At 36.9% G+C, this 26,125-nt stretch overlaps 2 protein-coding genes and 1 long non-coding RNA gene across 15 annotated transcripts in view; 2 read left to right on the plus strand and 1 right to left on the minus strand.

Moving 5' to 3' along the window:
* The window catches only part of LOC143906470 (SCY1-like protein 2), a 62,979-nt gene extending 59,262 nt beyond the window's left edge, over positions 1–3,717 (minus strand). For 2 of the 6 annotated variants that reach the window (XR_013259534.1, XM_077422589.1), the window contains exons 1-2: positions 3,460–3,714; positions 3,047–3,300 (exon numbers count right to left, since the gene is read on the minus strand). The gene's annotated coding sequence lies outside the window, so the exon portion shown is untranslated. Of the gene's footprint in view, positions 1–3,046; positions 3,301–3,459 lie in introns of all 6 variants that reach the window. The other 4 variants (XM_077422585.1, XM_077422586.1, XM_077422588.1 and 1 more) reach the window with 3 other exon arrangements.
* On the plus strand, positions 1,570–12,970 carry LOC143906486 (uncharacterized). The gene is made up of 5 exons (XR_013259536.1): positions 1,570–2,987; positions 10,871–10,971; positions 11,076–11,200; positions 11,320–11,488; positions 11,856–12,970. It is a non-coding gene; the product is annotated as an uncharacterized LOC143906486 (long non-coding RNA).
* LOC143906477 (brefeldin A-inhibited guanine nucleotide-exchange protein 2-like) lies at positions 12,847–25,842 on the plus strand. Of its 8 annotated transcripts, none has more exons than XM_077422616.1 (7): positions 21,762–21,900; positions 22,797–23,017; positions 23,407–23,799; positions 23,871–24,896; positions 25,080–25,305; positions 25,419–25,675; positions 25,776–25,842. In XM_077422616.1, exons 3-4 carry the CDS (start codon positions 23,760–23,762, stop codon positions 24,698–24,700), a joined length of 870 nt encoding a protein of 289 aa, XP_077278742.1. In that variant the 5' UTR covers positions 21,762–21,900; positions 22,797–23,017; positions 23,407–23,759; the 3' UTR covers positions 24,701–24,896; positions 25,080–25,305; positions 25,419–25,675; positions 25,776–25,842. The 8 variants fall into 8 exon arrangements, with proteins under 8 accessions (XP_077278743.1, XP_077278737.1, XP_077278741.1 ...); XM_077422614.1 differs by having other exon boundaries at positions 21,837–22,487; XM_077422617.1 differs by lacking the exons at positions 21,762–21,900; positions 22,797–23,017 and adding an exon at positions 12,847–12,984.
* Positions 25,843–26,125: the final 283 nt, after the last annotated feature.

Here is a 26,125-nt window from a genome sequence, read left to right on the forward strand (position 1 = left end):
AAACGCCTACGTATAAAACGCGTTTAATTAAAAATATACTAAAAGTTTAAAAAAATTTCTAAGAAAACGATTTTGCCGGTGAACGTCTTTAAGTAATCCTGTAAGTATTGAACCTCTCTCTCTCTCTCTCTCTCTCTCTCTCTCTCGATATCGATTTGCTATAAAATATAAAAACTGACTGTTTACAGTTGCCGTTTTCAACCATGGGTTAAACATTCACGAGGAGAGCTTCTGAAAAACGGAGCAAATAATATTTTTATGAAGGAGAAAATCTTTGAATGTTTCGTTTAAAATTTGCGGATATATTGTGACTAGAAGAAATGAAATCGTGTTCCTAAATCCTATTCGCTCTGTGCGTTTGGTTGGAGGGGATAACACGAGCTACGAAAGCGCTCGGGTGAGAGAATAGTGAACTCAGGGTGGAATATTTTCCTATTCAACTAGACGTATTATTATTAAAAATGGGTCATCGTAGTTGTTGCGTCAGAAGTTGTAAGAATAATGAACTAAAAAAAAAAATTTTTTTTCAATATAACTTGTATGAAAAAGTAACTTTATTGAATCTACATTTTTTACTTTTTATTACAGACATTTTTTAAAGCAAAATTTAATTAACAGTAGTTATTATTTATTGTTTTCTGATATAAAAAATAAAAGTTCCAGTAATTAAAGTGACATAAATACCGCTGTGCAGTCAACCTCCAATTATGTAGTAACAATCATAGATTATGGCGCGTATAGCAATTTTTACTTACCGAAATTATTAACAGTAAAATGAAAAAAAATACACTGCATCTATTGCACAAGAAGCTTTGGTAACAATCAACATATAATAATAAACATATCTCATATCTCATCGTTGTTTCCACTTTTATTGCATGGCGATAGCGGTAGATGGCGCTGAAACGCACGGAGCGAATATATGTGTATGTAAAATGAGCTCCTTTACATACATATGTATACATAATCAAGGGGATCCTATAGTGGCAGTAGTTATACCGACATTTCTTTATCAGAAAAAATCTTTGAATTGGCTTTACAGAATTGCAAAACTCTTTTACAGAATTAAAGTACGCACAAAAATCTAGTGCAGGACACACGATTTTATATCAGAAACAAAAAAAAATTAAAAATTTACTGCTGTCACCTGACAACAATAATTGCTTTAAAAAAAAAAATACTTAAGTTTATATATACAAAATAAAAATACCTAATTGCACTAGGGACAACATGTAGGAACAATGTCGTGTAAATAAAACTAAGATTCAAAGCCTAGAAAAAGATTTTTTTCTAATAAAATTTTATTAAGCAGAGGCACATGCAGGTTGATAGGATAAGCAGTATTGCGTGTAGCGAGAGATGGTGCAGCAATCGGACAAGGACAGATATATCGCATAGATATCTCGTTAGACAAGGACAGATATAGGCCAGTAACATAGAAAATTAATTTGAACAGAATTAGAAATGTTAACATTATCGATATCGAGAAAGTTCGGCCTTCGCTACAGGATCCTTTTAAAGAGGCAACTAAATACAAAAGAATGAGAGATAGGGAGAGGGAGAAAGAGCGAGAAAGGAAGAGAGAGGGGGAGAAAGAGAAGGAGAGAGAAGGAGAGAGAGAGAGAGAAAGAGAGAGAGAGAGAGAGAGAGCACTTTCAATTCGTATCATATGTATTTGTATTATAACATTTCAATGAGCGACCATTTACAAATGAATTCTTTTAAACTATAGAGATCACAGAATATTTTGTTTTTCTCTGTAAATACTTTGACATTTAAAATGTACCAAGATTGCTTCATGAGGAAAGATATCGTTTTTTTGTACTTCCATAGCCAGATGCAGGAGTAGAGATCGTTTTTGCGTATTCTTAATACAAAAATATGAACTTACTAAAAGACTCTGAAATTTTTTCCGGATGCTCGGCGAGCACAATACGCGACTGACGCGAATCGTTGTTAATTATTCAGTTGGTTTGTTAGAAAACGTAACTAGTTGCGCGAGTGCACATTCATTGTTAGCTACACAATCTTTACACACGTATATTTTACACAAATATGCTTTTATTTATTAAAAAATTAACAATAAAGATATAGTGATTAACAATAAAGATAACATCTGCTTTTGTAATAGTGTATAAAGATCGCGATTAGAAAGAGAAAGAGAGAAAGAGCGAGATAGGACACAAGAAACAGTCAAATAATGGAAATTAAACAAGGGCCAAAGGGGTATTTCTCATTCCTCGGACTCTTGCTTCTTTCTTGAAGGACTTCCCGTGCAGGAAATATGATTTCTGATAAGCGCTTTTTTGAACTGCGTTTGTTTCTTTCTTTCCTCCTGTCAGCTAATTGTTCCTCCCGTTGTGAGGTAGAGACGTTCCTCTCTCGCCAACGTTCTCCCGTAAAATTAATATCGCTCCATGAAATCGTAATCGCCATAAGTTCTCGTTAAATTGACGTTAACGGGCGGTATCCGCTCCAGTAAATCGATATTAGCGCGCGACCTGTTAGCGTTAGTAGCGTACGCGCGAGCGCAACCCTCTAGTAGCATTCCCGATTTTCGGCTTGATGTCCCGCGGCGATGTTATCTCGCCGGATTTCTTAGAGAATTTCCAATCTTGCCCCTATTTTCGTCCATAATTTTCTTTTCTCGCGCGCCGCCTTCGTCGCGCCTCCTTCGTCATTCGTTCATGTAACGCGTCTTTTCGTGCGAATACGATTAGAAATGCACCACAGTAGCGCAGGAAGGAATACTCGGGAAGGTGCGTCTTGGTAGAGACGCAGTTATCGCGACTACGCGCCCCGTGAAATTGCGAACGAGGCCATATTCTTCGCGCGAGATACAGTCGTCGCCGAGGACGAAGAATGCGATGCCGTGAGGTGGAATGAGATTCTTGCGAGGAGGTAGCGATAAACAGCACACGCAATTCATGCGTGCATCACATGAACATACGGAACACGTTACGGAGACATGGGAGAATGAACGAAAGGTAATATAGACCGTATGGGCGGATAGATGAACAGGGAGCGCGGAGAGTGCGTGACTCACCTGTTGCCGAACGATATCGGGAAACGCGCGATAGCACCACCACCGCACACAGACTCTCTCTCTGTGTCGAAAAGAGAAAGAGGAGGTAAAAAGAAGAGACACTGCGGCGGCGGTGATATCGGCAGCTGCGGCTGCGGCTGCGGCTGCGGCTGCGGCTACGGCTGCTGTTGCGGCTGCAGCTGCGGCTGCGGCGGCGGCGGTGGCGGCAGCGGCAGCAGCGGCGGCGGCGGCGGCGGCGGCGGCGGCTGCGGCGGCTGTGAAAAAGAGAGCAATAATCGCGCGGGTTCGTACGAGTGAAGCGGAATGAAGCGGATAGTGATAAGCGCGTGGCGCGCGCGCGATGCACAGCAATACGGATAGAGCTCTCGCGCGGGTAGCACGCGCCTGAGGGTTGCGTGTATGTGGGTGCGTACGTGTATGTATGCGCGGTCGTACGGCCGCCGTGCCGTGACGGATGCGCCGATGATGTATCGCGACGATGGACTGGAGCGACTGTAGGAGAAGAGGATTCTGTTATCCTGTAAACAGGTCCCTTCTCCCCGCTCTAGCGGCGGTGGCGTATCACCGTCGTCGTCAACGTCGACGTCGACGTCGCCGTCGACGGCGGCGGCGGCGGCGAAGGACGCACGCGCGTGCGCGCTCGCCCTCTGCCTCCTGACTCTCCGCCGGCGCCTGGCAGGTCCTCGCCCGGCTCCGGGCTCAGGGTGTAGGCCTCTGCGTTGCCTGGAAATTATAGGTCTGGGTTGCAGGGTAGGTAGGTTGGTAGGTTTGTAGGTAGGTACTAGGTAGGTAGATAGGTAGGTAGGTAGGTAGGTAGGTAGGTAGGTAGGTGCTTGATATACGCGGAGGATGTATGGGCGAGAGAGACGAGGAGGATGGGGATTAATGGAAGATACGGGGGTTTTTCCTTCTCGGTTCGGCTCGGCACGGTATACGAAGCGGCCGAAAAAACCTGCCCTGTATCAATATGTTTGACCGTCTCTGTTCCTCTGGCAATGACTAAGATGTCACGAAGCAACGAGCGATTATTCGTTGAGCGCCTGGTTGACCTACTAGCTGAATAGCCATTGAGCTCTTCGTTTTCGGCGTTACGTTGCGAGGTCGTAACCTTCCGTAAGCTCCTTTATGTGATTTACGAAACATCTTAATCTTTTCGAATCTCTCGGTCTCATTATTGCTCCAGCAGTGTTTGTCACTGTCGAATAGATAACTTTAAAACGCAGTTAAAAGAAAAGGAGCACACACACACACACACACACACACACACACACACACAATAATACAAAAATATATATTAATTAATATAATTCAGAATAGCATTTTTTTAAATTTTGTAGAATCTTCTTAGGATAGAATAAGAATATTTTATAGCATAAAATTTGTATTTGGAGTTTCGTGCAAGCGAAGTTTTCACGGACAAATAATTCGAAGACTGGAGACGCAGAAATATCGCAAAGTCTGGGACTTGCAGGTCTCAAAAACGGATTCTGCGGATTGCTTTCGTCTCACCTCGTTTTCGCGTTGAACTTCTCAGATTTTGTCGCGTAATAGATACTGACGTCACGCGTTTTTATCAGAAATAAGTCACGGCCGTATCTAACTCCAGCATTGTGGCAAGTTTGTTGCGAGTCAACGAACCAATCGATAAACCGATCTAATTTAGTCGTGATCATGCTATTGTGTCGCAGTGTTTATTGTACGTCCGGCCCGATTAGATCTCTTCTATCAATCCGCTTTCCCTGACGATTGTCGGCGTGTAAATTTATATCTCGATGAGATTTATAACTCGTTTAATGAGATTTTGTTCGTTTTAATTATAATGTAATTGAGCGTAGTTACGCAGAGAGGAATTACAAGTAGAAAATGTAATTTTATAAATACAGACATTTTGGAAGAACATCAGAAATAAAAATTGAAAATAATATTTTCCGATAGATTTTGTTACTTTCATTGAGCATAATAAGTACATAAGTATATACGTACTCATCAGCTACAAAACAAAAAACAGCAAATTGGCAGGTGCAGGTTTCTTTGAATTTGAGAACCGCGCGTTTCTCTTTGAAATACTTCAATAAGTGATCCTTATATCTCACGTAGCACAGTGCAGAAGGCAACGAACATAATTTTATTATCACATCGCGCGCGGAAAAACGTTATATATTGCCTGCAGATATAGACTAGTTTTGATTACCGATGGTTATCAAAAAATTTGATTTTATAGACAGCAATCTTGAAATTTCGAAGATAAAGAGGAAATTCGAATATTTTCTATTTTTTAATTGCATTTTTACTTATTTTTATTATCAGATAAGATACTTTTTCTTCGCCAGTGAGTAATAAATCGAACAAAATCCTTTACTTCAACCAAACTAGCAGTCTTTATTTAAAAAGCACAACGCATTTCAACCAAGATTCCGGTCCTTATCAAATGCGTATATTACATTTAAGCGCTTGCAGAACATTTCATTGTATGTACACAGTGTGGCAGCAATGAGTCTATGAACTAAACAACAAAAAGAGTATAATAATGAGTTTACGAACTAAAGTATAATAACGTGGTTGAAGTTTGGAGCGATCTTTGAGCGAAAATTAAAAATAATTTTTTCCAAAATTTAACCAAAGTAAAAAAGCAAAAATAGGCAGAAAACAATAAAACTGGGTTAAAAGTGACAATATTAATATGAATAACAAAAAAAAAATGCAAAAAACATTACAAATATTAAAATCTCAAATCATTTAACAGAAATATCAGAGTTTTGTGCCACAAATTTACACCACATTTAAAATTCCTGGAATGTGCAAATTAAAAAAAAAATACTTGATTAATAATCAGGCCCCGGAAGCCCTCCGTTCAACGAAAAGACTAAACGCGCGCAAACATTGTCATGGCACCATTTAAAATTCCTACCAAGAACTCCGGTGACTTGTACCATCAATTGACAAAATTTTTATATGTCGTTAGACGTTAGAAGTTGAATTTGTTTATTAAAAGCGAGGACCCGGAAGTCCTCCGTTCTCGCCAAAGTTCATGCGCGCGCGCACCTAAACCCCGACAAAAATTTCTGCTGACGTTCTCAGCGTTTTGTACATACCACCAAAGGACAGTACGTTTGTACTTTCTCGTATGAGCCAGACTAGAAAAAAAATACTTTATTAATAATCAGGCCCCGGAAGTCCTCCGTTCAACGCGAAGACTAAACGCGCGCAAACATTGTCACCATTTAAAATTCCTACCGAGAACTCCAGTGATTTGTACCATCAATTGACAAAATTTTTATACGTCGTTAAACGTTAGAAGTTGAATTTGTTTATTAAAAGCGAGGACCCGGAAATCCTTCGTCCTCGCCAAAGTTCATGCGCGCGCGCACCTAAACACCGACAAAAAGAATGATCACAAGATCGGCCCCAATTTTTCGCATTCGATTTTGGTCATAAAGTAGGTACCAAACGAAAGGTTTCGTCAATCTGATTACGGATATGTCAGTCTCAGAGTGTACCTATTTACCGTTCCAGAGATATCGGGCTCCAAAAATTCTAAAACCAATAAATGGTGCCACTGGCCAGTCAATTGAAAATTATGCGGGAAATAAGCATCAAATCACGTCTTTATTAACTAATTATTATGATTGATAGCAATATCAGACAGATTTTCAGCAGGAATTGTAAATAGATTGTTGTGACCGTGGGATAGATACCAGATAATGGCCATCAAGTGACTATCCCACGGTCACAACAATCCATTTACAATTTCTGCTGAAAATCTGTCTAATATTGCTATCAATTTTAATAATTAATTAATAAAGACGTGATTTGATGCTTATTTCCCGCATAATTTTCAATTGACTGGCCAGTGGCACCATTTATTGGTTTTAGAATTTTTGGAGCCCGATATCTCTGGAACGGTAAATAGGTACACTCTGAGACTGACATATCCGTAATCAGATTGACGAAACCTTTCGTTTGGTACCTACTTTATGACCAAAATCGAATGCGAAAAAAAGGGGCCGATCTTATAATCACTTTTTTTGTCGGTGTTTAGGTGCGCGCGCGCATGAACTTTGGCGAGAACGAAGGACTTCCGGGTCCTCGCTTTTAATAAACAAATTTTTTTTAACTCCTAACGTCCAACGACGTATAAAAATACCGTCAATTGATGGTACAAATCACCGAAGTTCTCGGTAAGAATTTTAAATGGTGACATTGTTTGCGCGCGTTCAGTCTTCGCGGTGAACGGAGGGCTTCCGGGGCCTAATTATTAATAAAGTATTTTTTTCTAGTTTGGCTCATACGAGAAAGTACAAAGGTACTGTCTTCCGGTGGTACAAAACGCTGAGAACGTCAGCAGAAATTTTTGTCGGGGTTTAAGTGCGCGCGCGCATGAACTTTGGCGAGAACGGAGGACTTCCGGGTACTCGATTTTAATAAACAAATTCAACTCCTAACGTCTAACGACGTATAAAAATTTCGTCAATTGATGGTTCAAAGTTCAAATCACCGGAGTTCTCGGTAGGAATTTTAAATGGTGACAATGTTTGCGCGTGTTCAGTCTTTGCGGTGAACGAAGGGTTTCCGGGGCCTAATTATTAATACAGTGTTTTTTTCTAGTCTGGCTCATACGAGAAAGTACAAAGGTACTGTTCTCCGGTGATACAAAACGCTGAGAACGACGGCAGAAATTTTTGTCGGGGTTTAGTTGCGCGCGCGCATGAACTTTTGCGAAAACGGAGGACTTTCGGGTCCTCGCTTTTAATAAAAAAATTTTTTTCTAACTTTTAACGTTCAACGACGTATAAAAATTTTGTCAATTGATGGTACAAATCACCGGAGTTCTCGGTAGAAATTTTAAATGGTGACAATGTTTGCACGCGTTCAGTCTTCGCGGTGAATGGAGGGCTTCCGGGGCCTGATTATTAATCAAGTACTTTTTTCTTAACTTGCACATTACAGGAATTTTAAACCTTTTTAAAAAAAAAGGTAAAAAAAGGCGCTAAGTACAGGCATAGTAGTGTATATGTTGTTACCTCAAAGAAAAAGAAAGTGGTAGTATTATACCTCGAAAAAACCGAAGTAACAAGTGGTAGACGTAATCTTTATATCTCAAAAAATCTCAAAAAAATCTGAGCAGTAGTATCTTTATTTCCGAAAAATTATAACCCAAGTAATACACATCACAAAATTATGTTACCTTATCAAAAAGAAGTCGCGCTGTAAGTGATCTATTACAATTACAAAAAAGAAATGGTATCTCTTTAAATTACAGCGCCAATTACAGAGAGAACATATATGTTGCCTCAAAAAATAATTGTTGCACTACTTTGAAAAATCTTTACATTGTGTCAATTAGAAAAAAATGTATGATAAAAATTTTATAAGATTAAAAAATTTTATTTAAATTTAACAAGGAAATACAAGATATTTAAATACAAAGTTTACATGTGTATTTTTTAGTGGTCACAAAGAATTACAGAGGTAACAGTACAAAATAAAAATATTTTATTAAAATACATAAATTTTTCTTGTAAAAAACTTGGCGCTGCTAGACCTCGAAAATTTAAATAAATAAATAAACTTATCCTATACTTAATTATAAGCCGCATTATCCGCCGTCCGCGTCGTCACGCACACCCATATCACTCACTCGCACATCCACGCTGATAATCATTTAATATTACTCCCATCGCATTCTTCTCTGAATAATTTTTATTTATTGTTGTCCTTATTTATTTAAAATTTCGAAGTCTAGCAGCGCCAAGTTTTTTACAAGAAAAATTTATGTATTTTAATAAAATATTTTTATTTTGTACTGTTACCTCTGTAATTCTTTGTGATTAAATCTTTTATTCTATTGAAAAATACACAAACTTTGTATTTAAATACAAATTGTATTCCCTCGTTGGATTAAATATTTTAATAAAATATTTTTATTTTGTACTGTTACCTCTGTAATTCTTTGTGACCACTAAAAAATACACATGTAAACTTTGTATTTAAATATCTTGTATTCCCTTGTTAAAAATTTAAATAAAATTTTTTAATCTTATAAAATTGTTATCATACATTCTTTTCTAATTGACACAATGTAAAGATTTTTCAAAGTAATGCAACAATTATTTTTTGAGGCAATATATATGTTCTCTCTGTAATTGGCGCTGTAATTTAAAGAAATATCATTTCTTTTTCGTAATTGTAATAGATCACTTAAAGCGCGACTCTTCTTTTTGATAAGGTAACATAATTTTGTGATGTGTATCACTTGGGTTATAATTTTTCGGAAATAAAGATACTACTGCTTAGATTTTTTCGAGATTTTTCGAGATATAAAAATTACGTCTACCACTTGTATACGGATATCACGCCTTTTTGTAGTGTTACGCATCTTAATCTTATAAACAATATATCTTATAATCTTATAAACAGTATATACAAGGTATGAAGCTAAAAGTGTTACGAACTATTATTTTTAAAGAAAACAACAATTTAATATTTTGCTTAGTTTTTTAAAAATAATAATCTGTAACCCTTTTAGTTGTACAGCTTGTATATATTTTTCAATTTCAACATAAAACATAATCGCAACATAGCATGATTAATGTTAATAAGTCGTTAACTGTAAAATTCTTTATTTATTTTTATTCGCGTGTGTCTTACTAAATGTTATTCGCAACTGTATATCTACCGATATCTTCAGGTTTCAATAATTTTGATAATTACAGATGGACACCTGTAATACGTGTCTGAACTTTACCTGATTTGTTTATTCTTTTATTCCCTTCAACTAATCGCAAATTAATTCTATTTGATAAAAGCAATTTTGTTAAATTTCTCATACATAACGCATTGTTTATAATTTTCTATTAATTATAAATATTAAATAGTACGATATATATATATATATATATATATATATATATATATATATATTCGTACTCACATCCTTTTGCAAATTATTTCGGGAATTCGAGCGAATGTCGCACAACTAGATAAAATTATCTTTCATATTTTGACAGTTGAGTAGGAACATATTTGAGTTGGCGAAAAATGATTCTCTGAAACCGCACGTGTGTGTAAATAATTCAGGAGAAAATATATAATCTTCATTTCAAAATACATTTGCACACTACGTATTAAAAATATATCAAGAGACACGGTAGTGTCTCGCGCCAAGTACACGCGGAGCGAGACCGACCGTGACTCTTTTACGCGGGTTGCGAGTACCCGAGATGTTGAGATCTCGATAACGAGTGAACGGATTAAGTTTTAAGTAGGCTTGATCGATAGCTTGGGGTCCAATTAGGGGGGAGGGGGGTTCTCTTATAATATTATTCCGCTACGTGCCCCTCGAGCGGAGATATTGCGACGCAAAGTCCAAATGTAAAAATTTTTTATTAAGATACTTCCTCTTTCTCCTAACGCCGACGTCTTATATGATGACGTCATAATCAGAAACGTCACTTTCACTTTTTCGACACTGGCGGCTAGCGGCGTTAGTATCGCAGTGCAGTGCAGTGCAGACAGTGCGTTCGTTTAGCGCGCTGTCAGTCAGTTCATCATCAGTTAACCTATCTCGATCGATCGAGAGACACGGTAATATGCGCGGAGCGAGACCGACCGTGTGACTCTTTATTATATTTATTACGCGACGCGACGATTATTAATTCAACAAGGTAATTGTTTTATGTAATTATTCTATAATTATCTTATTCTATTCTATATATTACTGTTATACTTATTTTATTTACTGTTTATACTACGTTTACCTGAGTGTTTATACATGTGGGTTAATAATCTATTATATTATTTTTTATATTGACGGCTTGACGGCAGGAAGCTGATACTGAGATCAAGGAGCCTGTTCACACGAGGCGTTTCTGCCGCGCGATTGCGGCCGCGCGTTAACGTTTGCACGAGCCGCACGTTGTCGCGAGGTAAGGTGCGACAGCGCGCGCATACGCGCCGTATGCGAAACGGCAGTAATACCGTAATCGTGCCGGCGATATACTGAATTGAATTGTTTCGTGCTTATCTGGAGATTTCGTATCCCTACATCATGTTACCACCGCTGCCGGAAAAGAAGGTTCTCTACACTTGGCAGAAAGTATGACGGCTGACACGTTTGATCCCAACTTCGTTGATCGTAGAAGAGCTGGACTCGAGGTACGTTTCCGATTTGCAATTATAAAAGTATCGTGCGATGAATGTTGTACCCAATTATAATCTCAAATAAAGTGCACGTCGCTAGTATTCTGATTATACAATACATTTTTACTTTGTAGAGGTATATATATTGACAGCAGAGAGCTGATACCGAGGAGATCAAGGAGCCTGTTCACAGGAGGTGTTTCTGCCGCGCGTACATAATATGTTGCACAGCTGATATATTATATATTGACGGCAGGGAGCTGATGCCGAGGAGATCAATCCCGTTTACGTAAAGGAATTATCGTAAGCTATTATCGGTTCAACTTATTTTTTATTCTTTTCCAGTTTTAAGAGTTAGAAAAAAATAAAAATGCTCTCTTTTCATTTTATATATACATACATTTTACATGTCCATCTTCTCTCTTTTGTCCACTTATACTATCTGTTGTACTTCGAAATCACTTATCTCTCTTATCTTCCTTCTTTTTACGTCTCCCTTTCTTTTGATGTTACTTAAAATTTGTAACTTTTCCATTTTTACTGTTAGTACAATATGCTCCTCAAATTTGACAATTTATTTCTAAAACATTCCGTATTATATTATGCACTATATAAATTAAACTATGTATAATATATATAAACTAATTATATGTATGTTTGTGAATTATAGCAATTAGATAAGGAACTAAAGTTTCGTCATATCTGAAAAATGGCACCACCGAAGGTATTACTGGGACAAAATCGACAAAACAGCACTGCAACTTTGAGGAAAGGAATAACGACCAGAAGTCAAAATTCTTTACAGAGCAATGTATTACGACAACCCAATGTTGGTAGAGAAACTCGCCCCAAGCGAAAAGCGGAAGTTTCGCCATTTAAAGAAAAAATACATAAAAGATGCGCTTTTGCAAACATATGTATAATATTTATTGTAGAAAGAAGTACTGTAGAAAGAACTTTAAAACATCAGCTTGTAAAAGATTAATTACATTCTTCTGTTAGATACTAATGTTTTAATTTTTTATTTTATTCTCCAATAAAATATCCGTCTTATTCAAATAGAATCTATATAAATGTATACTAATTCGATCACTATTATCTGAAAATAGTGTGCCAAGTTGTCTAAGCCTACGTTAACGCTGGCTCGGTACATACTGGACCATTATCTGATGGATTATACAATGATCAGGTTTAGTGATAGTAAAATGGCAGTGGCGGCTTGTTACTCGTGTTGCTAATGAAGGACTTGGGAAGACGGAATCCAACATTAGAATACTATAGCGGTTATAAATTTGACGACATAAGAGATATTTGCAATCTTTTAAACCAGAGCTTGCATGGGAAACACAAAGAAGCATTAAGGAGGCTCTTACCCGGCTGCTCTAATCAATGTAGCAACCGAAAAATTATCATTAATAATTGGTTATAAAATTATCGGAAAATTAAATAAAAAAATAAATAATGATTTTTACATAGTGTAAGAGTAAGTTATATGTTCTATTAGTGTAAATATTAAAATTTATACAATAAGTCAGTTGACTACGTCAGTGCTAAAGAGCAGAACATGCGCGTGTCACGTGTCACAACGTCGTCTGTAGCAGTCTGCAGCTAAGTGAGGTGTAGCCGTGTAGCGTTGTAGCGAATGATGCGATGAAGAGATGGAGCCAAAAGAAAGATATAACGTGAGAATGCTGAGAGGGAAAATGAAAGGAAAATTCGCGAAAATAAAGGTTGTCAATGCGCGAGAGAATAATTATGCCGCTACCATACAGCGCAGAGAAAAGACATGTGCAAGTGAGGTTAAAAACTTCGCGCGATTTTGACACTCGGAAGATCATTCGCCTAACCTGTCGTACGTCATATTAAAACTTACAATATCTTTTATAACTCATCGTCAACGCCAAGTTTTCTTCTTATCATTAGAAAGATTATTATTTTAACTACAATTCCTTAGTTTTTTGTTTACCTGGCTCGCAAACTTGCCAAGAAAATACATCACTTCCGGTAAAAATTTTAGTGTTTACCATATGCCCTGTGTTAAAAATGCGAATTTCAATACTGATATTTTTACAGTTTTTATCGTCAACCTATGCTCAAGTTTTGGGCATCGGTCCGTTGTGGTTCACTTTACAACATATATTAATTTCATAAAGATCTGTCATATTATGATCGAGGTAAGAGCCTCCTTAAAGTCCACAGCAAGTACAGCCATAAGTAAGTATTTACTTTTTGCTTGTATTTCCATTATATATTGTGTGTATATATATATATATATATATATATATATATATATATATATATATATATAACATATATATATATATATATATATATATATATATATATATATATATATATGTATTAGGGTGTCATTTTGGAGCACCTTTTTTTTTATTTCACAAATAGCATATATACTTGCAGGAAGGTAAAATAAGATACCTGTTAAAATTTTAGTCTTTAATATTAATATTAACAGGTCGCTCATCGCGATTTTTTATTTTTTATTTAGTAAGATAGAAAAAATTTTATAACTATCTAACAAACAGTAATACAGCATTGCGCCACATAGACTTTTTGTAGTAAATTTACCGTTCTACAAAAAAGATCTCTTATCATTTTTTCATAAATTTAACCGTTCAAAAGATATTTAAAATTAAAGTTTGATAAATTTTATAAAACTTATTTTTGCTTCTTATGAATTTTGTATCATATCGACTATCAAAAATTATGAAATAATCAATACATATTTTTGTAGAAAATTTAACGATCTACAAAAAAAGTCTCTTATATTTTTTTCATAAATATAACTATTTAGACGATATTAAGGTTTATACTTTGAACTTTAAATCTTAATATCGTCTAAATGGTTATATTTATGAAAATATTCCAAAGCATGATGGAATGCGATCCAAAACTTTAGAACGATTCTCTAAAATGCAGGCAATAGTGTTCAAGATACTTCACGACAATGTTTCGAATATTTCTTTTACTATTGACGCTTGAACGTCAATAGCTCATAAATCTTACTATGGGATAACGGCTCATATTATTGATGATTAATGGAACATTCAATCTCTAGTTGTAGATTTTGCACCTTCTAATGGTCGTCATTCTGGTAAAGATATTGCCGAAATCTTTTACAAGAGCTTAAAACCATGGAATTTCTTTTCTAAAGTACAAGGCACAACTCTCGACAATGCATCGGCAAATACAAAATTTATGAAAAAGCTAGAACCACTCATGGATGCTGAAAATATTAGTTTTTGACCCAAATAATCAACATTTTCATTGTTTTGCACATGTAATAAATTTAGCCGTGAATGATATGCTTAGACTAATACAGTCTAATATCGATGAGATAGACGACGAACCGAGCGAATCCGATGAAGGAAGAGATTTATCCCGATAATTGTACGAGAGTACTTACAAAACTTCAACATCTTTTTCGCAAAATTAATTATTCAGAACAGTGGACAAATAAATTGAAATTATGTTGCAAAACAACAAATTCTCGCATGATTTCACCAAATCTAGGTGTAGCTACACGGTGGAATTTGGTTTGTGACATGATAGACTCTGCCCTGCAGATGAAGCAAGCTCTAAATTTATTGTGCGAAAATAATAATATTATGAAGAAATACCTTTTATCGGAGTGGTCTCTTTTGAATATTCTAATTAAATTCCTACGGCAGTTTAAAGTTTTGTCAACTACTCTAAGTGGCAAAAAATATATAACTTTACCGCTTGTTGTAATTGGTATTAATATGATGCTTGATAAACTTGAAACGTTCATTTTATCATATCAAAATTTGCCTGACAATTTTGTCACAAAGAATGTTGTCTATCAAGTTGTTACTGCAGCCCGAGACAAATTAATCAAATACTACAGAAAGTCTAATTGGATTTATTGCATAATACTTATTCTCGATCCACGACACAAAGTAGAGACTTTCCAACTAACAACATGGGGTAGAAAAATGATAGAAGAATCAATAAAGCAATTTGAATTCATATACCGAACTAAATATTACGAACCAAGAATGCTCGATCAAGCTAATCTTTCTACAATACCTGTAAGTTTTGATGAAAGTTTGGAAAATGTTCCTGCCACGACACTCGATGATATAGTACTGGATTTAGGATCTCTTTTTGAATCGAATAAATCAAATCAAAATTTAAGTACAAATTGGCGAAAAGAGTTAGATGATTATTTGCGTCTTCAACGAGCTGATAAAAATGAAAATATTTTTTCTTGGTGGAATCAAAATGAAAAGCAATTTCCCATATTAGCTTCAATGGCACGAGATTATTTTAGTATTCAGGCTACATCCGTTTTAGTGGAACGTTTTTTTTCGAAGGCATCGCTAGTAATCCGAAAACATCGCAATCGACTCAACAATAAATCAGCACGAAGCTTATTATGCTTAAATTCGTAGCTTACTTGCAGCTTCTCTTCAAAAATAATAACGACATTTGAAAGTACCGAAAAATAAGCAAAATATTTAAGTGCAATGTGTGACGGAATTTAAATTTTTCTTATTATTTATTTTTTTTTCTTTTTTCTTAATTTGATTTTTATGGTGTTATTGTATCATTCTTTGTGTCATTCTTTTAAATATTAATTTAATGCTGAATTAATTAAAAAATAAATTTTAATTTAAATTTTCTTGTGTAAAAATTTTTTTATTTTAAATTTTTGATAGTGGAAAAGCTGGCAAGAGTACGCGCTTAATTTTTAAAGGCCTGTAGTTTTTATATTTTTAGATTTAGAGATACAAACGCAAATGTTATCAAAATTTCAATATTTTTAATTTGGAAAAACAACACACAATCCTTTATTTTAATCTCTCTTTGTGTAAATAATAAATAAATAAAGAAATAATAATAATAATTAATAATATAATTAATAATATAATATAAATATATATATATAATATAATTAATAATTATAATTTTTTATAATATATTTTACATGTAAAAATAAACAGGTAAGTTGTGTTATTTTTTTCTATAGTTTCTATCTATTAAATTAACATGTTTCTTATTTATTATAAAAAAATATCGTCTTTTGGGTAAATAAATTACTTGTAAATGTGGCGGGATTTGGTGTCTGCGGCAATGAACTTTCGAGTTTCTAACGCCTTATAATAATAATAATAATAATAATTACTTATAAATTAATTTATAAAGATCTGGTTAAGTAGTCTTTAAATTTCTTTTTCAGTTTCCTAAAATTAGTCAGAAATCAATCAAAATTTGAAAAAAAGTTTTTGAAATAACAATAAAGTATAAGCATAAGTTTAGAGATTTTTGCTTGATTGCTTCGTGTATTACGATTCGAGATAAATACGGTTACATTAACATCGAGACAACATTCAAAAACAAATAATAAACGCAAGAAAAATTGGACGAAATGCTTGACTTGAAGTCTCGCTTCGTTTTAAATCACTAATTGAATGTCAGATGTCAAGAAAATGAAATCGAGACAAGATCGAGACAAGATTTTAAATTGATTGTCAATTTTAAGTATGAAAAAAAATAATGTAATTCTTGTATTATCAAGCATCAATGATTGAATGATATTCAATTGCCTGAAAATAATTTAAATATTGTCTTTTTCTTGTATTGTCTCGCTTGTCGAATCACTAACAATAATACTGAAAATATATATGGATAAAAAAATATATAATAAATAATAACATAATTAATGATATACAAGAGCTTTTGTCGCGCATATCGATTTTCAATAATGGATATTATAACAAATACGTTTTACATTCATTCGAAAACAAATTATGTGTACACATAATAAAAATTGTATGAATTAAAATTATGTGTATACACATAATAAAAATGCGGAATTATTTTTGTCAGACATAATTTTAATTCATCCAATTTTTATTATGTCAAGACAATTTTAATTCATTCAATTTTTATTATGTCTAGACATAATTTTAATTCGTCTAATTTTTATTATGTCTAGACATAATGTTAATTTAACGAATTTTTATTATGTTATGACATAATTTTAATTCTGCCGCTAGGGAATTTTTAAGTCGATTCTTATGAATCAAGCTTGAATTCGATGTCTAGGTGTCCCAGGTTGCCGATGACGAGGTCCACATAGTGCGCTCCATATTTTTCGGTGTGCAGGTGTATTAATACCTTAAATTCGATGTCCACGTGTTCCAGGTTACCGATGACGGGTTCTAGATAGTGCGCTCCATAGTTTTTGGTGTGTCCAGGTGTAATAATACGTTAAATTCGATGTCTAGGTATCCCACGTTGCCGATGACGAGGTCTACATAGTGCGCTTCGTAGTTTTCGGTGTCTACGTGTATTAATACCTTGATTCGATATCTACGTGTCCTACATTCGGATTTAAAGTTATTAATACACCTAGACACCAAAAACTACGAAGCGCATTATGTGGACCTCGTCATCGTCAACCTGGGACATGTAGACATCAAATTCAAGGTATTATTACACCTAGACACCGAAAACTATGGAGCGCGCTATCTGGACCTCGTCATCGGCAACCTGGGACACCTAGACATCGAATTCAACGTACGATTACACCTGGACACCGAAAACTATGAAGGGCACTATCTGGATCCCGTCATCGGCAACCTGGGACACGTGGACATCGAATTCAAGCTTGATTCATAAGAATCGACTTAAAAATTCCCTAGCGGCACTTTCTGCCAAGCGTAGAGAACCTTCTTTTCCGGCAGCGGTGGTAATACGATGTAAGGATACGAAATCTCTCTCTCTCCAGGGCTGCATTCGAGGAGCGCGCTATTAGCACTTAGCACTATTGCATCATTCTGTCTTTATCGCTCAGCAGGTGTAAAACAAGGATAAAACAAGCAAATAGCGCTAATGGCGCGCTCCCCGAATCCAGCTCAGATAAACAATAAGAATTAAGCAATTGACTTATATTATTGAATAAGATATATACCTAATTTACCTAAATTGAAATCTTCCTTCTGACCGATAAGTCTATCGACCTAATTTACCTACTAGATTGATCGAAATACGCGCGCGATATCGAAACTGGCGATACCTGCGCCGCCAGCGTCGAAAAAGTGAAAGGGACATTTCTCTGATATACCTATATACTATAGGCCTGTGCCTGTTCTTTTCAGCTGAACTTCTTGCACGGTTTATCTTTTCTCTTTTTCTCTCTAACGCGTGAAAAGAAAAAGAGAGAAAGATGAACCGTGCAGAAAAGAACAGGCCTTATATGTCATAAGACGTCGCGGCGTTAGGAGGAGGAAGAGAAGGAGTATCTTAAATAAAATTGAAGAGTAAAAAAGCTCTGTTTGGAAATCCAATAATGTAGATACGTGGCTAATTGAGAGCAGTTCGCCGTTCACGGTGCGAAGATTAATGACAATGGTATTTTTTTCTTCTCATATATTTATTAAATATTGAACGTTTCGGTCTCGGATTGGACCATTGGGAACGAGCATGATGACGTCAACTGGTTAATATGGCGGCCATAATCCACCACGTCAACACGTGAGACATATGTGTGTGCTCACGCATTTTTGTCGATATAAAGATAAAGAAAGCATAAATCAATGTAAAGTAAAAGTGAATCATGTTTCTAACATTGTTAGAAATCTGCAGATATGCAGATTCAACTCTGTCGTCTCGAAATATCGTGGAAGGAGAGAAATTATTACAAGCTGGACATATCGTATCTTGTTGAATGATACCCTTAATTGCAAGATGTTTGCAAACATCTAGCTTGAAAAGCGGAATTCCTCACAAAATTGAAGGAAGCATTTCAACTAATGAAGAAATTGTTAAAATGTGCTGCCCTTGCAAAGCAGGAAACAGCGGATGATGTAAAAATGTATTGCAGCACTCATGTTTTGTCAAAGGTATGTATGTTTTTTATGTAAGTTGAATATCATAATTTTTTATAATAATAATCTTTTGATATACATGTAGTGTAAGTAAAATTTATAGTATATACTGATCACTTTAACAACCAATATTTTTTCTAACTTCAATGAACAGAAAGTTTTAAAAGATAATCAGTTTATCGCATATATAACTGTCAATTCGCATGCAATTTAAGAAATTATTCTAAGACGATTAATGTATTAATGCATAATTTAGTTTTTTCTATTTTAATGTTTCATTTCTTTTTATATTTTAAGAGTTGAACTTTTGAAGCTTGACGAACTGTCTTGCACTGATGTCAAGTGCTCCTGGAATAAGAAAACCAAAGAAGCATTGCAACAGTATGAATCGATGCCTTTACTGTGTATGTGTGTGTGTGTGTGTGTGCGTGCGCGCGCGCGCGCGCGCATGCTTTCCACGCATAATTAAACTAATGAAACTCCCAGCGTGAGACCTTGCAGCCAACGGCTGAAGCTGAGCCGTCAACAGCAACCATGAACAACCCGAAACCGATCATCACCGACCAGAGGCTAATAACAACACCCGTAGTGATGGTGAAGAAGTCGGCGGCGAAACGACTGAGGGAAGACGAGAAGATCAACGCGACCAGATCCGGGGGACCAATGGATCTGGCACCGGAAAACCGTACCTGGAAGAAGTGAAAGAGATAGAAGACTGTATACATATGTGTTTGTGAAAAAATTAAAATGAAAATTGTTTTGCGTTTTGAAATATCGTGCGAGATAAAGATTAAGATTAAGATATAGTTATCGTGCAAATCAAGTGCGTGCGAGGCGAAGGCCAAGAGTGCAAAAGACTGAACAATCATTTATAGTCAATAAAAAGTTCCTTATAATCACTGCGAATAATATGCGATAGGCATAGAGAAACCGCGAATAGATTATAGAATGTGCTAAACGATGTGCAAAATGCACAGGTGATAAATATTAAAGTCAAGTCATAATGATAGGACATCCCGAGCGACGGGGCAAACCCGGCAGGGGGCAATACCGGTCGATAGCGACACTTGCGGCAATCGCAACTAAAAATAATCATTATTAGTTAAGTAAGATTTACTTACGATTAAGTAAAGTAATAATTATAGCGATCGAGACATATATATACGTATACTTACCTGAATACTCACCCGACAAGATGGACATTTATTTACAAAAAGATGAGGTTAATAAAGTGGATTTATAGTTTTAAGAAAAAGCATTATTTACACAATATTGATTTATATAATTATTTACAAGATGGCAAATGTCAATGTATAGAATGGCGCCACGTGCGAGATAGGTTTACAGTTTTTGCTACGTAGATTTACAAGAATGAAATTTAGTACAAACTCGTCCGGCAAAACCGATTAGGGACAAAGTAGTGAGATTAAGGATCCAGGTGATCCAAGGCGAGCGACGCAGAAACCAAGATATATATATATATATATATATATATATATATATATATATACCTTGACCACAGATTTATTTTATATGAAATAAAACGCATAATAGAGTTCCTCGAAAACGATGTCAAAAGTTGATTTCCCAACACGATCCGCGAAAGGCGCGAACGGGGGCGAAACCGTGGGCACGACGATAGTCGAACGGGGTAACGCAACGAACCGAGGGAAATTTAAACGACGAAAATTCACGTATGGGAGGCTAAAATTTCGAGATCCGGTGAGACGCGTGAACCGCGAGACGTAGATAACGAAATCGCGAACCAAGGGGACGCGGAACCGAAAATTAAGCACCACGACGGCAACTCGGCCAAGCACCGCACGACGGGGCAAGACGCGGCGCTCGAGAATATATAGGGTGGCTCGCAAACAAATGCCACGCGTGGATATGAAAAACGGGAACCACGGGGCGAACGCGATACGAGAGTCACCGGACGAATAGATAAGGTACGTACAAGGATATATAGGGTGTCGCAAAATAAAAATCACCGTAAAGTACGAAATTCGCGAGCCAACGCATCAGAGATGAGTCGGAGCGCGCGATTCCGAACGGCAAGCGGTAGGTCAGCTGAACGAACGATAAATAAATATGTCGGCCATGCGAACGAGATACAGAGGGTGATCCAAAAGGGATTGACCGAGCGAATAGCAAAAAGGCAAACCAGGGGCGAGCGAAGGATGACGCGAGCGACCCACTGCGCGGATAAAGTCAGGAAAGTTATTGTAAGCGAAAGGGCGATGCGATTCACCTTTTTAAGCACGTTGATTGATTTTCATAAGGAAATGGAAATTTTCAAGAGCTTGACAAAAGTCACATGAATTATTAGAATGAATAAATGAATGGAATGGAAAATCAAACAACGCGTATAGAATCGAATCGAACATTCGCGAAGTCACATCTGCGATCCAGATGTTGTGCGAGCGTACGTGACAGAATGCGAATTACGAGCGGCGCAAACACCGAAAAACGCGAGAACAAAAGGTGTTATTCTCGAATAAATGTGGAACGCGGAAGCGTGCAAACAAAGGCGACTGTCAGAAGTGATGGATGGCCAAAGGATCACTGCCATAAGCTCAAGGCGCGAAATGGGCGTGCCAGACGAGAAGTGGGGGCAAAACCGGCAGTCCGGATAGGCATCGAGAGATCCAGGCATCGAGGAGTCCGGTGGGAGATCTCGACAAGTGCGGTCGACGGTCCTTCTGACGAGTCGAAGATTCTCTTAACCGAACCAGTGGACATACCCGCGTACGGCGCGTGCATGAGTCCGTAGTTGCGTCTGTAACAACGTGTATTCCTTTCCATGAGCGCGAGGCGTATTCACTCATTATAGTGACCGTATAAATCAAATTTGTTAAACATTGTACTCAAATCAGGGAATATTTTGATCGTTGTATCTGAAACACAAAGAAAATTAAATTTATACCTTTAAATTAAAATAGAGTCACGATTATTAAAAGATACCTGAAACAGAAAGAAGAGGGGAATTAGCGGGGGCAAAAAATAGGGTCAGATTCGGCAATATTATTTCTTTCTCGGTTTCTTAGACTAAAATCGAGTAGCGACCGTGAGAAAACAAAAATAAATCCAAATTCAGTGCGCGTGCCGCGTATGAATGGTGATCCATAATAGACCGTTCGGTCACAACCTAGCTGCTTGAATCGAGATGCTTGGTTATTCTGCACAAATGATTCATTTAAAATTGGCGCAGTTTTACATGCGCGTGCGACCACTGAGCATGCGCATATGGCCGCAGGGCAAGTTCAGTGTTGCTGTATCTCGTCGGTATGACAGGAATCATAACCTAATTCCTGTTAACTTTAACCGTTAATATCTCGCTTCGCGGGGCAGAGCGACACGTTTTTTGCCAGATTCGGTCGTTTCGTGCAAAAACGCGTCGATTAAGCCCAAGTTGAACGCAATCGGTGAGGAGGCCACTATTCGTTGAGATATATGCTTCCTTCAATTTTGTGAGGAATTCCGCTTTTCAAACTAGATGTTTGCAAACATCTTGAAATTAAGTGTATCATTCAACAAGATACGATATGTCCAGCTTGTTAATAATTTCTCTCCTTCCACGATATTTCGAGACGACAGAATTGAGTCTGCATATCTGCAGATTTCTAACAATGTTAGAAACATGATTCACTTTTACTTTACACTGATTTATGCTTTCTTTATCTTTATATTGACAAAAATGCGTGATCACACATATGTCTCACGTGTTGACGTAGTGGATTATGGCCGCCATATTGGCCAGCTGACGTCATCATGCCCGTTCCCAATGGTGATGTAGCAGTTGCGAGCCGAACAGTATTCATTCGACGAATGGAAATGGAAAGTGGTACCGTCTCCTATTCGTATGTATTTGACCGGAAATGAATATCCGGGAAAGAATCTACCATATGAAATCGTTTGTATTTCGTATGAAGACTTTTGAAGTGCAATTGAAAAGGTTTGTGAGTTATTCGTTTAATTGTAATTAATTAATTATTTTTACACCATGCATTTAGCCGAAATAGATAAATTAATAAAAGTTTTTATACGGAATCGTTTGTATTTTGTATGACGAGTTATGAAGTGTGATTAAAAAGATTTGTGAGTCACCCAGATAATTTCAATTAAATATTTATAAACTCGGTAATTAGCCGAAATATAGATTTTTAGTTAATTATGTTAAAAGAAGAAGGCGCTAGTGTTCTCGAAGGTCCGTCTGCAATCAGAATTAATATAAACGTTTTAAAAATTATTTTATAGTGAAATAAATAAATATACAGACTAATAAGCTTGTAATTATAAGCGATAGTTGCTAATTAAGTTTGTGACTAATATTCTGTCTTGCAGAGGACCTCCGTAACGAGATCAAAGATGTACCAGCTGTGCAGGGTAAAGAGGTTATCTCAAACGCCCTGCCACAGCCCAATTGAGCGACTCTAATGTCATTACCGCTGAGAAGTACTTCTTGCCATTTGAATCAGCATGTCAGAGCTAGTCACTACGGATTGTGGTGACACAGCACTGGACTGCCTGCCGAAGTTAATCGCATATAGCCATCTCACTGGCAATGTGCCTGATTCAACGGAGCCTAACAAGCTACTGATTGTGCGCATTGTCGAGACAATCTGCGGTTGCTTCACCGGTCCACAGACCGATGAGGGTGCGTGCAGCTGCAGATTATTAAAGTTCTGCTGACTGTAATGACAAGCCAGCGGAGGTGTAGAGGTACACGAGAGTACGGTACTGTTAAACAATTTGTATTGTTTACAACGTTTACTTGGCGTCGCGTAACCTGGTGAATCAAACAACAGCCCGTGCGACTCTCACGCAGATGATCAACGTGATCTTTGCGCGAATAGAGACTCAGGCGGAGGAAGAGATCGTGAGGCTTGATGGGGAACATCAGCAGGAGAGTTCTGTCATAGCAAACGGCGAAACTGAAGCCAAGGTTAGTCCAGAGAATGCTCCTAGTAATGATAACATTGATTCTCAAACAATTGTCAAGAGTATTCTTGATGATGTAGTAAAATCCGTGGTGCCATTGGAAGAGAAAGTCAGTTTGGAGAACGGTAGTCCGGAGAACAACGGTGACGAGGCAGCCGCTGAGAATGACAACATGGTAACTGCAAAATTCACCCATGTGCTGCAAAATGATGCAGTCCTGGTGTTTCGCGCTCTCTGCAAGCTCTCTATGAAAACGCTGCCGGACGGCACTCCCGATCCAATATCGCACGAGCTCCGTTCCAAGATCTTGTCGCTTCAGTTACTTCTGGGAATCTTGCAGAATGCCGGTCCAATATTGCGCTCTAACGAGATGTTTGTTATCGCCATTAAACAGTACTTGTGTGTCGTGCTGTCAAAGAATGGCGTGTCTTTGATGCCGGAAGTGTTCGAGCTGTCGTTAGCGCTGTTCCTGGCGCTGCTCGCCCGTTTCAAGATGCACCTCATGATGCAGATTGAGGTGTTTTTTAAGGAGATCTTTATGAACATCCTCGAGACCTGTAGCAGCTCTTTTGAGCACAAGTGGATGGTCATACATGCGCTTACGAGGATCTGTGCGGATGCCCAGAGCGTCGTCGACATCTACGTTAACTACAATTGCGATCCCAGCAGCGAATCTCTTCGAGAAGCTCGTCAATGATCTCTCTAAAATTGCTCAAGGTTGTCAAGCTCTGGAGCTAGGTGCATCGCCAAATCAGGTGCGTTATAAGAAAGAGGATGACAGGATAGGTGTATTATTTGGAACAGAGAATGTTCTTCGAAACAAGCAATATAAAGTTTGTAGAGTAACATCAAGTTGAAGATGTAACATCATCCGGTATATAATGTCGCGGGCGGTAAGATATTAATAAATAACTATTAACAATTATCATATATTATTTTGTTACAATATGAACGGTTTCTGTTTTAATAGTTTTGTAGAATCGAAGATAAATCGGAAAGTATATAATGCTAAAAAAAAGGAAAAGTTTTCCTGCAAGTTTTAGACAGTAATAAATTGTTCTTTTGATTAATTTCAGATACTACCGATGATATATTAGCGAAATACAGAAGAAAGCGAAGCGCAGCTAGGCGATACAGCTTCGGTCGAAAGCAATCAGTCCCGTACAAAAGAGGTGGAAGACGAAAGACTTTCAATCAATTCGAATAATGTAGAACTCTTATGCTTTTGCGGATGCTAAAATAAAATTACTTATGGTACTTAGCACTGCTGACCTTCAACACATTCCATGGAATACTTCAGAGGTATTTATTGTATTATTTTTTAATCATGGCGTACAAAACAAAGTGTGATTTTTTTTTTATGGATTACTTAATTATTTAATGTTCAAATATTTGCATATAACATTTTATTACAGAGACATTGTTAGTCGCAGAAAGAAAACGAACTGGTTGCGTTTTTACAACTACAATTGGCAGAAGCTATAAACCTGCAGAATAGAGCATTACTAGCTCATCTTCATGAAACTTTACGTTGCGTGCGTCTATTTAATGACGATGGATGTAGAAAGCTCTTCAAATCACTTCGAGAGGATTATCAAAAGCGATCTCCTTATATCGCATATTTAATCAGATGTCGTCAGGGATTGCTGTCGACATTAGCTCACTTAGATAGGTACTGTTTATATATAAATATCATCTTTGTATGTAACGTATAAGTAAATGTAAGATGTTTAAATGTAAGATGTTAACCGTTTAATAATAATATTTTTCAGATTATGCGTGCGAGTTAAGTGCGATCGGGATGCTATCAATAATCATCTTGTATCCGTTTGTGTGAGAGTATTTTTGGAAAAAAGAAGGCTTTTCTCCTGCGTTTCTGCGAAGAGTTTAAAAAGCTTACGTTAGCAGACGAGAAACAGGATCTGGTGGATAATTTTCTAGGGAAGGTCCACGTGGAAATGGATAACGATCCGATCTGGCAATGTACATGAATATAATTATTTATCTCGCAATTGATCTTAACGGAGTGCTCAGAGACGTCTGAACTTATTTCTTATTTTCAGCGGCGAGCGTCAACCAGTTAGATTTGGCGAGTCGTGGTTGAAAGAACCGTCATGGCACG

This window comes from Temnothorax americanus, unplaced genomic scaffold (genome assembly GCF_048541705.1).
Source record: "Temnothorax americanus isolate GAGA-0224 unplaced genomic scaffold, ASM4854170v1 Scaffold71, whole genome shotgun sequence".
NCBI classification, from domain to species: Eukaryota; Metazoa; Arthropoda; class Insecta; order Hymenoptera; family Formicidae; genus Temnothorax; species Temnothorax americanus.

Bases quoted from the DNA above. Each gene is read 5' to 3' on its own strand.
- LOC143906477 (XM_077422617.1), top strand. From the start codon at position 23,760: ATGACAAGCCAGCGGAGGTGTAGAGGTACACGAGAGTACG. The intron at 23,800-23,870 runs GTACTGTTAAAC...ATCAAACAACAG, and splicing joins TAGAGGTACACGAGAGTACG to CCCGTGCGACTCTCACGCAG.